General features: G+C 48.0%; 1 protein-coding gene across 4 annotated transcripts in view; it reads right to left on the bottom strand.

Moving 5' to 3' along the window:
- The window catches only part of CDKAL1 (CDKAL1 threonylcarbamoyladenosine tRNA methylthiotransferase), a 492,813-nt gene that overhangs the window by 161,776 nt on the left and 318,604 nt on the right, over positions 1 to 12,433 (bottom strand). For all 4 annotated transcript variants that reach the window (XM_006145110.2, XM_027770551.1, XM_027770552.1 and 1 more), the window contains one exon: positions 3,577 to 3,722. In XM_006145110.2, the coding sequence (XP_006145172.1) occupies positions 3,577 to 3,722 (146 nt within the window). The remainder of the gene's footprint in view (positions 1 to 3,576; positions 3,723 to 12,433) is intronic.

Genomic DNA, 12,433 nt, shown 5'->3' with positions numbered 1-12,433 from the left:
CCTAAGTGCACCTGCAACCTCAGCTCACAGAAGGGCCGTTCACGGCTCGTGGCCTCCCTGGACACAGCAGGCCTAAGTGCACCTGCAACCTCAGCTCACAGAAGGGCCGTTCACGGCTCGTGGCCTCCCTGGACACAGCAGGCTTTTTTCTGCCACCTCGGCTCACAGAAGGGCCGTTCACGGCTCGTGGCCTCCCTGGGCACAGCAGGCCTAAGTGCACCTGCGACCTCAGCTCACGGAAGGGCTGTTCACGTCTCGTGGCCTCCCTGGACACAGCAGGCGCACGTGCACCTGCGACCTCGGCGGGCAGAGGCTGGGTGGAGGGGGAGGGCTCGGTGTGAAGACCCTGTTGGTGGTGCCTGTCTCTCTCTCTCTTTCTAACACACACAGAAGAAGTAAATAAGTAAACTTAGGGGGGAAAAAAGCATCGGAATTATCAAAAAAAAATCTAAATAGTAAAGCAAATTCTTTCTGAAACCCGAATTACTTTTGCTTTGTTCTCTGTAACTTTCTTCCACACCTCTACAAACCCCAACATGCAATTCTAGAACCCCTCCCTTGTCCATTAAATAAAAACATCAAATGACTTAATGTTCAAGTGGATCAATAAATTGGAACGGCTGAAGCCATGTGAGTGCCTGCCCAGCACCGGCTGATTTAAGTCTACACAGGAAGTAGTGTAGACACTCTTCTTGGCCAGGTAGCCTGAGTCACACCCCACCTGGCCCAGCATGTTCCATTTCTCACTATCTGTCTCTCTGTCTCTGTCTCCCTGTCGGCCTTTCACCCCCACAACACCAACTACTGCCAGGAGGGTGGTTCCAACGCCCAAGCAACAGAAGGGAATAACACCAGCCTCGAGTTGGCTCAGGGGAAGCATCGTCACTCCCAGCTAAACCACGGGCCACTTTCAAACATAAAGAAATTATTGACCGTGACTCTGCCTGCGCTGTTCGAGAACTCTTCTGCAATTGGCTGCCCTTACAGGTGCATCAGATTGGCTGCCTGCTCCAGTTTTTAAAATACATCCGAGAGACCGTCTAAATGTGAAATTACACACCAGAGCTTTGTTGACCTTGCTGCACACACAAAATACAGTTAGTTTACAAGATGTCCTGGAGGTGCTAGCAGCGGGACTCTTACGCCACGTTTGCAGGGCTCAGGGCCTGAGATTCTGGGTGGCTGGGTGTGGGAGGGGGTATCTTCTCGAGGTTATCACCAATGTCCTCTCCAGGGATCTCTGATAATCCTGGTGACAGAAATACTGGAGATCCGTGGGGTACAATACTAGGTTTGAGGATCCCTCAGTTACATGAATATTTCTAGAAATGCTACAGGGCAACTCAGAATGCCGGGTAGGAGCTTAAGATTAGCCCACATACAAAAGCAAGATACTCTTCTTTCTCTCTCTCTCTCTCTCTCTTTTAAGAGAGATTTTTTCGATAGGGCGTGTTTACTCCCTGGAGAGACAGAGACAGAAAGTGAGAAATCACCCCAGGATGGATGGCCACACCACAATCCTTTCTCCACCAGTTTGGGATTTTGGGCACTCGCATGCACATGCCTGGCATGAGTTTTTAGCTGCCAGGTCTGAGTCTTGAACCATGGTCAACTACGTGGGAGTCCAATGATGTGACCATTATGCCATCTGCTGGTCCCAGCAAAAGACTCTCTTCTAATGCCTGGATGTGGTCATGCTGCAAACTCTACAGAGCTCACGGAGGCTTCCCAGACAGTTCAACATGCACCCGATGTAACAGGTCCATCCGCAGAGCAAGGTCAGGGCTAGAACTCACTGTGAAGCTGCTGCCTGGCTCAATAGACTCCCAAATACCCTAAACGCCTGAGTCAAGACTCCCTCAAACGAAGGTGAAGGGACGTTCGTGCTCCAACCTCGTTGAATCGTATTATTGCTGCAAACCTGGAAAGTGCTCTGGTCTATCCTGTACAACCGGATGCATGTCTATGTGTGGCAACACACCGTGTAGCCCGAGCGTGCTGTGTGCACGGTCCACTACTGCCCTAATAAGCTAAGAGGGAAAAAGCCACACGCGCTAACAATCCCTGCGCCATTTTGAAAACGTTCCAGTCACCAGAATCACACACCCAAAGAGATTCTTCTGTGAGGCAAGAGTGCCTACGACAAGCTAGAAGAAATGCAAGGATTAGAGGCCAACAGAAGACACTGAGCGCAAAAATCTTGGTGCCTTAGCCTTGACCAATTCTGTTCAAAAGCCATATGTACAGTGATGCTAGAGAGCTCTTACTATTCTGTTTTCTACTGGAAGGGCTGTATACACTTAATACTGGGTCCTCGGATGGTCACGATGCATTTTCGCAGAGAAAAACACAGAAAAAGATGGCACAGCTTTTTTGAGGACCCAGTAGTTATAACCATGAGATCTTGGAGTAAATATATCTTCTATTCACTGATTTGAATATTCGAACAATTAGCCATGCACATCTGAATGCATACTAAGTGTCTTTATCCCTGGTAGTTAAAATAATCAAGACATGCCTGGAGGTGAAGAAAAAAAAACAAAAATAGACACATAAAACAAAAATGAGGAAGGAAGGAAGGAAGGAAAGAGTAAATCAAAAACAAAAAGATTTTAAAACAATCATAAGCCTTCAGGATAAGACTAATTGAAGGTGGAAAAAATAATCACTTGCAATTTGTATAACACAACTTTGACATGGTACAAAGATATGCAATTATAACCAAGAACAAGGAAATAAAGTTGTACCTTAATTAAGAAAAACAACGGAGGAAAAAGTCATGGGAAAATGATGGAAAGTAGGAAGACATGCCACAAATATGCCACGATTAATGCTACATCCCGGGGGGAGAACGGTGCCCAGGATGGAGAAGCCTGGTGACCTGGGCCGGCCTCGCTCCCTCCGCCTGTGAGCCCCGGAGGCATGGCTGTGTGGTGAGGACGAGGAGCGGGAGTCTGAAGAACGGAATTGCAGGCCACAAGTGTTTCCCGTGGAAACAAATGATCATTCAGGTCTGAGGCTGTACAAATACCCCTTCACTCTGGCCAGCAGCAGTTGGAACTTTAAAAAGTAGAACCCCGTACCTCCTAGTAAATCACAATTCTTAAACTGCAGGGATGAGTGTGTAAAAGCACAGACATTCCAGATAGCTTCATAAAAGGCTACTTAGGAGAAAACGGTCTCTTCCGTAGTGACGCGAGTTGGCCTATCTCCACATCAAAATCGGCTCGCAGCTTCAAAAAGCCACATTAAAGGAGATTTAAAGAGAGCGCAGCTAACGCGGTTTTCATCTACCAGGTCAGGTATGAAAATAATCACAATCCACATTACCTTCCAGAGACTGGCAATCTCCCACAAATTAATGAGGTGTCATGCACAGCTGGGAGGGGGGCATACATCGGGGGGAAGGAGGAAACCACATCAAGGGGCCTCGGGAAACTCAGAGACTTTGAACGCTTCCAAAGCCTCCCCTCCTCTCTTGCACCTTTAATTGTGAGGCTGTGAGAAGTGCATTTCTGCCACATGCTTTTGAAAGGAAAAAGAAATGGTTATTTTCCTAAGTACTAGCAGACTTACTTCTCTTTCAGAAAATCCACCACTCTTTTGAAGTCAGCCACGCAGTACTCTCTCTTCATTTCCATGAGCACGCTGTCGGAGGCGGACTGGACCGGGATGTGCAGGAAAGCGTAGACCCTGGGATGATTGAGGATTTTTGCCATTTCCTTAAAAAAATTAATTAAATATATTAATTATATACGTGTGTATGTACACACACACACACACATATATATATATATATATATCCAAAGGGAGAAGGCATTAAGTTTTTTTGAGAGGTTTTGGCTGTAGGGCGCGTGTGCTTGCCACAAAGAGACAAAAAGCGAGAAATCACCCCCACAGGGAGGATGGCCATGCCGCAATCCCTTCTCCTCCATTCTCCTCTCGGGATCTTGGGCACACACGTACACGTGCCCAGCATGAGCTTAAGCCACCAGGTCTGGGACTTGAACCACGGTCAACTACGTGGGAGTCCAGAGACACAGCCATTACGCCAACTGCTGGCCCCAGCATTAATCATTTTAACAAACCGGGGGGTGGTTTTCCACACTCACAGTGTGAGCAACACAGCTGAACACAGATCAGTCATCAGGACCCTTAAAGCAGACACCATTGGCAAGAGCCTCTGATGACAAGTGGGAATCTAGAAGGATGTCATGAGAACTCCATGGCATTATTCTCATGTGCTTGTTGTCTCTCTCAGGTGGGAAAACAGAGACATGGTCATACAACGCCCCCGGAGCAGACGGCTTTGAGTTGTTCAAAACAGACGCCACTCGTGCTCCACCTCCAGCGTTTCCTACTCGGCCTTGTGGACGCTCACAGGAGAAACAGCCATGTTGAAGACAAACAGGGGGGACCCCAGAATCCAGGATGCCTGAACAGAGAAAGCCTCCCAATTCACATGAAGCCAACACATTTTTACGAGGAATACTGAGGGGGCTGGTGGCGTGGTGGTTAAGGTTTTGAGCTCCCATGTGGCAGACTGTGGTTTGAATCCCAAATTGGGCAGCTTGCTCTCTCCCTCTTTTTCTCTCTCTGGTCAAATTGAAGAATAACAATAGATGAAATTAAATGAATAATTCCTTTTTATAAAAAAAAGAACTTTTTATTTATTTATTTATTTTTAATTTGACCAGAGAAAGAAGGCAAGCCGCCAAACCTGGGACTGGAACCACAGTCACTCATGTGAGAGTCCAGCACCTTAACCACTATGCCACCTGCTGACTCCTAAATGAATAAGTCTTAAAAATATATTTTAAAAAATTAATAAAAATACTGAAGGAGAAACAAAAACTTATAATTCCTGGTTTCTCTTTGCTTGTTTCGGTTTAAGAACACACATATGTCCAGTATGTTGTATGCAAAGGGCGCGTGACCAGAGACAGGGCGGGCCGCTCCCCTCGAGGCACCCGCTGACCCGTGTTTAAGATGCAGCGCTGGAAAGGGAAGAACGGGAGAGCGCCCTGCCCCGCCACGTTAGAGCACACTCAAGAGAAGATGATGAAACTGAGTGTCCCGAACTCCTCCGAGGACACCCAGGGGTTCGAAAGAGCGACGGCAGGAAAGCGAGAGTGATGTCACCACATACGGGGCGTGAGCTGAGAAGTGGCTCACTCTAGCCCTTTTCCGCTGCTGCGGTCGTCGGGGATCAGTCTGAGGCAGAGGGAAGGTGGGGAGGAGGAAAAAAGTGTGTGTGGGGAAAAGTGTGAGGAAGGAGTGCGTGTGCACACACACCAGCACAGAGTCCACTAGTGGTAAAAATGCAAAAGGAAATCCAAGCCTGCTCTTTAATAACTTGCATGTGCCGTGTGATGTTTTGTTTATAAGGCCCCACACTCTCTCACATCTGTTATTTCATTCCATGCTTGCTTTTTTTTTTTAAGAGATATTTTTTGCTGTGGGGCACACGCGTTCGCCAGTGCAGAGAAACAGAACGTGAGAAATCCCTCCCGGGGGTGGCCATGCCCCAGTCCCTCCATTCTCTGGAGATCTTGGGCACAGCAGGCACATGCCACTGGTGTCATTTTAGGCCCCCGGGTCCGGGACTCCAACCGCGATCGACAATGTGGGAGTCCAGCAACGTAACCATTACGCCATCTGCTGGTCCCTTGAGAACAGGGTTTTGAAGGAGCTCGTGGAGTCCGGGGGGGCTACTCCCACATCCCTCTCAGTGACTCGGTGCCGGGTCTGGTGTGGGCCAGCCACGCCCATTCCATCCTCTCCGCAACAGCCACTGCACTAGCCTTTTCACCTCGGTGGAGACCAAAAGATGAACGTAAACCACTCAACTCCTTACTAGCAGCTCAGTTGTTTAAAGAAGCGATGCTTTTCACAAAGGAATTCCGATTACCAAACCAATGACATCACACCTTCTCTCCTGGGAATTAATGGGACTTGCAGGTGTACAGACCTCCATAGGGAGAACACAGACCTGGAAGTGGAGTTGCACTGAGCTGAAAAATTGCTGGATACGTTCCGCGGACCTGCTCCCTCTCAGGGCTGGGAGTGCAGCCCGGAGGTTCCTCGGATCCTCACCCACACCCACTGTGTGCGAGGCTGGACCAGGCAGGACGGCATCCCTACTATGTGCCCTGTCGCAGGCGTGCCGGCCTCCCCATGAGTCTCTGCACTTCAGGCCTTCACCCCTACACGCTGGCCCTCTCTCCCCCAAATAAGAATACTGATCTTTGTGTCGAAAGGGGCACTCAGAGCTTCTGGTGGCTTCCAACACGCCTGCCATAGCTAACACATCACACGCCTCGTGAAACGAACTTCACTCTCTGCACCCTGGTTTCCTCAGCTGTAAAATGGAGTGATTAAAACACCGCGCAGGGCCGCTGGGCTATGTGAAAGTCACTGAGGACAACCCAGTAGGTACCTGTATATTAAAGCATTCAATATGCGTTATCTGCTCTTCTTCCGTAAAGCATATTTCAAGTTCCTCATCTAAAAGAATGCCATACAGATGAATGGGAACCTGTCACTAAGAAAGAAGCTTCTCAACGGCCTCCGTGCTGGCTAGGAAGGGCGGAGAAGGACTCGCGCTGCTTTGCAGACTGTGGGCTGGGAAGGGCGGGCGCAAACACGCCCCAGCGTGGCGGCACGGTTTCCTGGGAACACCCGGGTGGCCTCCAGCTCTGACGGGGACCGCTCTAGTGAAGCTCCATCCTGTTACAATAAGCCGATCTACAACTGGGAACGCTAACAGCAAACGAGTCGGAGAAATGTGGGTTTCCCCCTTTGGGTTCTCAAAATAAACCTTCCACCAGTAATTACCTCCAGCTTCACGCTAGAGCTTTGCACTCCATGGTGCCAGGCAGCGAGACACATAACAGCAGATAAACTCGCCCCTTAATTGAAGTCCCTGCTCCTGCCACTGAAAGAGTCACGATTTCACAGAGATTAACGTGTTGCAAAGAGACCGAGTATTTATTTTGGTTTTTCTCCTCTGCCTTTTTCTCACTCAGCAACCTTGCAGAATCCTTGATCGCATCACTTTTTCCAAAACTGCTTCTTCTGGGATTTCTGGGTGACCAGTTCCAGGTGTGGCAACAGGAGAACGCCCTCCCAGGCCCAGAGCTCCCTGGGCAGATGCACACTGGCTCCTCCCTCCGGGTCTCCGCGGGGTCCAGTCCTGAGCTAGGCTTGCCACGCCACTCCGCACGCAAGGACAGGCACACCCCAGCTTACCACATAAGGAAAAGCAAAAGGAATCGGAGGAAAGCTGGCTTAACTTTAAAAAAGCACTCCCGTGTATGGGCACTTTAAAAAGAACTGCTGCTTCACTTTTACTGCCCTGTCGGTCATCAAATTACTCGACATTTTCTACTTGGGTTTGAGTCTCAATATAATACATACCACAGCTGAGCAATTACTCATGTGAGGGTGCGCAAATATGCCAACTCTTGTATTCAGATGCTTCTGCATTCTGTCAGAAAGACCTCTCTGATGACAGCTTTGGTATGAAATATACACATTCAAAATGCTAAACTTGGATCAACAGGTGGTGTGGAGGTTACAGTGCTGGATCCCACATGGCAGACTTTGCAGTTCGAGTCCTGGATCTGGTGGCTCGAAAAACACGCCAGGCATATGTACGTGTGTGCTCAAAAAATCCCAAGAGGAGGGTGGAGTAGAAGGGAGTACGTCCCTCACTAAGGAGTGATTTTTTTTCTACCTTCCTATCTTTCTGGGGACTGCACGTGTGCTACAGCAAAAACCAAAAAGCTAAACTTTACAGTGCTATGTTCGTTTCAGACCTAAGTTATACGATAAAGAAAAAAAAAAAAGGAGAAAGGGGGAAACTATTTCATTCCCCTCAAACATTTTAAAAATACCTTGATTAAGACGTAATTCATGGCCCATACAATTCACCCATCAAAGTGTGCAATTTGATTAGTTTCGTTTACTCACAGGGTTGTGCAACCATCATGACCTAATTTTAGAACGTTCTCATCCTCTCTAAAATAAACCGCATCCACTAGCAGTCCTTTCGTCACTCCCGGCCCTAAGCACCCACCAGCGACTTTCTGTAAACTTGCCTGTTCTGGGCCTTCCATTTCAATAGAAGCATACCATGTGTGGTCGTTTGGGACGGGCCTTCCCTTCCAAGCGTACAAGGGCTGTCCATGTTGTAGCATGCCAGCATTTCTGCCAACTACACACCACCACACGCGGATTCGGAACGCATCAAATGGATTCTTTTCATGCAAAACTATTCCAGAAGTTGAGTACGGTTAGGTTGACTAAGGGGTAAAGCCCGTCTCACTCACATGCATATGGATGTTAACACACCCTAATTTATAAATTTGCTACACATCAGCTGATACACATAAAATCTCACTCGAAAAATCATGACAGACTCCAAAGGAGAAAATATTAGGAAAATTGCTTTCAACAGTGGGCTCTCTGGCCCGGCTGCGGTGGTGCAGTGGTAACGTATGTGCCTGGCAAGGCTAGAAGCCACATGGCAACCACAGGTTCGGGTCCCAGGGCTGTCCTGAAGAGTCGCGGGTGTGCACGTGGGAGCCCAGGACTCTGAGGGAGGGGGGACAGGATGATAGCGAGACGAGACCCTGCGGAACACGCTTCCCTCCCTACAGCTCTCACGTGTGTGCACTCTCCATCATAGAGCAAAACAAAACCGGTTTTCTTTCATTATATGTTGTTTTGGTTCTTGTTTTATCGTAGTGATATGTAAACTTTTCGATTTTAACCATTCCTAACTGCACAATTGATTTGGTGACATTAAGGCCAGTCCCCGTGTTGTACAGTCATCACCCAGCATCCACGCCTAAAGCCTTTTCACCCTCCCGAATGGAAACACCGCACCAGTACACAAGAGCACACCCCCCTGTTACCCACCCAGCCTCTGGTACCCGCTGCTCTGCATGAACCGGACTCCCGAGTGCCTCATGCTACGTGAACACACACGACCCTGGCCCTTTTGTACCTGGCGCGGTTCCCTCGGCACGTTTCTGGTTCGTTCCTGCTGTGGGAGAATCATGCTGTTTTATTCTCCTTCTCCAGGTAGCTTGGAGCGCGACTCCATGGCAGAGCCCACGGACAGGCTCCCACTAGTGCTCGGCTCCCCGACCAGCAGTCATGCCACACGTCCTCAGATGCAGGGCGGACCCTGCAGATCTTCACTTCCTGTTTCCTGGCTCAACGCCTGGCCCGTACGTACTTTAATCATGGTCGAATGGATGGATGCTGGGCGAGCCATTATTTCGGGGAGCCCTACGGTGACTTCTAGTCCGTGGTCTAAACGGCCATGATGGCTCTAGGAGACCTTATTTCCAGCGTCACCTCAATACCCCAACAAGCACGTGGAGAGCACGTGCCCAGGTACCCCGATGTACATTCCACCCGGCACTTCACTACCGCCCCGCGACACCTGCCGCGTGAGTGACCGGTACCCACGGTTCCCCGACAGTTTAATAACAAGGGCTCATTGACCGCGTAAGAAAGTGAATAAGAGCAAGCGGGCGAGAGGGAGGATTCCCAGTCCTCACATCCGAAATGGGAAGGATTAGACATGGGAGGAGATTCTGACTCACACGTGCTCCATAACTTAATCAGTACGGGAGAGCACTGCTAAACTGCGAGGTAGCATCTTAGGATTGGCACTAACACGGGTTCAAACTCTTCTCATCACCTCCCACAGAGATGTACACAGATGGCAGTGCTGCCCTTCCTGCGGCTTCTCAGTGTCAGCATCAATAATCTGACCTTGCGTCCTGAAGATAAAAACGCGTAACTCGGTCCTCGAGTCAACATGCAAAGAGTTGTAATCACAGACACATGCACGCATGTGTTTCCAACTGCTAATATCGGTTATTTTATTTTTAAATTATTCCTCACTGCTTCGATTCAGAAAGTAAAAGAGTTCTTGTCCTGGGCTTGGTGGTTAAGAGTGCTGGATTCCCACATGACTAACCGCAGTTCGAGTCCCAGACCTGGCAGCTTGCTTTCTCACTTTCTTTCTTTCTCTCTCCTCCTGCCCCCCTCTGGTCAAATTAAATTAATTAAATTAAGTTAAATAAAATAATTCTTAAAAAAAAAAAAACTCCTTGTCCTGATCACAGAACTGGTTACACAGATCCCACACATCTGTTGAAAACCATGAAAGTGAACACATACCAAAAGCCAGTGTGACTGGGTTCATTTCAAAGTAAGTAGCAAGGGAGAACTAACAGTAAAATCAGTCATGATTCCAGCAGTAAAATATAAATAGGTATATCCTTGAAAAAGAAATGTATAATCCACCTATAATGGCCTTTTTTTTTTTTTCTGTTAAAAAAAGAATGACACTAGGCACTAAAAGAACAAACCAATTCCGTTTTTTGAGTATAATATCACTTCTACCTTTACAAGTACGTTTGGGAAAATAAGTATAATTGGGAGCCTTAATGACTCTACCTTAGTACTCCTGCCTTAAATACCTAAATTGCTACAATCTGTGGAAATCATTCTAAAGACAGAATTGTTTATAGAGGGTTGGGCTTACTTATACAGTCTTATGAAGCTGAACCTATTGTATTGCTTTAAAAAGTGCATAAAGAAATTAGTGTAATAAAAAAAACTGTTCTTTAAAAATAATGTTCTTCTCTATTAGAAAAGTAATGCATGTTTATTTTTGAAGGTTAGAAAAACAGAAGAAAACCAATCATTATCAAAAAACAATCATCACTAAGAGAAAAAATTACTACTTTGATTGTCATCTTGAAACTCGTAAACTATGAAATTATATCTGATACTATCTAGTGGGTTTCGTAAAAAGCAAAATGGTTTTCTGAGCCGGAAACATTAAGCTAACACTATTTCTTGACAATACATCATGAAGTGTGAGTTCCAAGCAAGGAAACCTTTCTCCTAAGCAGAGTCCAAATCACCCAGGCACTTACACTCCAGGGCTCAGAGGACTCCTCTATTAGCATAACAAGAGAGAAATTCTGAAGATGAAAACAGCAAAGGGGAAGCAGGGGGGAGAATCACAGAGCCTCAGCACCACCCCTGAAGAAGTTACTACCATTACAGCAGCAGTGCCCCAGGGCTAGGAGGAGAGAACTAGAAAATAGACAGACAGGAGAGGGAAAACATTTCTGTGTTCAAAAGAACATAGTCCCAAGAAGGAAAGTGAAAGGCAAGAACAGGGATGAGCAATTCCTTCCCCTCCCAAGTTGATAATAATGCAATCAAAGCATTCAAAAAGTCTTTAAAGAACTCAAGTTTTAAAAAACAGGGGCCATTGGGACCAGCAGTTGGCATAATGGCTATGTCACTGGACTTCCATGTAGTTGACTGCGGTTTGCGTCCCAGACCCTGTGGCTTAAACTCACGCTGGGAGCATGTGCGTGCGCGCCCAAGATCCCGAGAGGAGAATGGACGAGAAGGGATTGTGGCTTGGCCATACCCCTGGGGGGCGATTTCTCACTTTCTCTCTCTCTCTCTCTCTCTCTGTCTTTCTGATGAGTGCACGTGCCCTACAGTAAAAACCTCCCCCCAAAAAATAAAACAAAACAAAACAAGAAAACCAGGGACCACAGTAAGTTTCATTGGAATCACAGAGGATGAGAACGCCCTAGCCACTCCAAACTCCAGTGCAGCAGGGATGGTGATGGTGACAGTCCCAGGCATCCCTCCGCGCTTTGCTGTGCTGGGGGGGTGGGGGTTCACACTCAGCCATCTCAACCTCAGAGCAAACCTCGGATCCGAGACGTCATTGCCACGGGGGGCCCACTGCGACGCTGAATGCAACACGGTCCTCCCGGGCGCACTGCACCAGGCGCCATTGCTGTGGACCACTCTCGCTGTGGCCCTCGCTAAACCTCGCCCTCCTGAGGAATGGCACAAAGAACTCCTGATGAAGGTCTCAATAAGAAGTCATCTGAGGGAGTGGAGGGGGCAGGGAATGCTGGGGTCCCTCCCCAAAGCAGGACATTAAACACATACGCATACACTGCCATGTTACATAGCATATGTGGCTTTTGACAGTCATTTTGTCACCCAGCATAGACCTCACACATACACATACACTGCCATGTTACATAGCATAAGTGGCTTTTGACAGTCATTGTGTCATACAGCATAGACCTCATGCTTAAACCACACCCCAGCCTCCCCCAAAGATGTCTTTTCACTGCCGTCTAGCCTAGCCCTTGCTCTTACCAGACCCCAGCCCCTCTGCAGTGGTGTCCACACTTTCTTTGAGACAATAGCATGCATGTCAGCAGCTAAGATAAGACCCCACTAAGAACCCAGCCCGAGCTGGTGGGAGCTAAGATGGCCCGTGGATGGCCCCTGCCCTCACCACAACGCCATTCACCTGCTAAACACACACACACACACACCAGTGCCATGACAGTCACCA

Source organism: Tupaia chinensis, unplaced genomic scaffold (genome assembly GCF_000334495.1).
Source record: "Tupaia chinensis unplaced genomic scaffold, TupChi_1.0 Scaffold000141_1, whole genome shotgun sequence".
NCBI classification, from domain to species: Eukaryota; Metazoa; Chordata; class Mammalia; order Scandentia; family Tupaiidae; genus Tupaia; species Tupaia belangeri.
The sequence above is the reverse complement of the archived record's forward strand: the minus strand, read 5'-3'. Positions and strand labels throughout refer to the sequence as shown.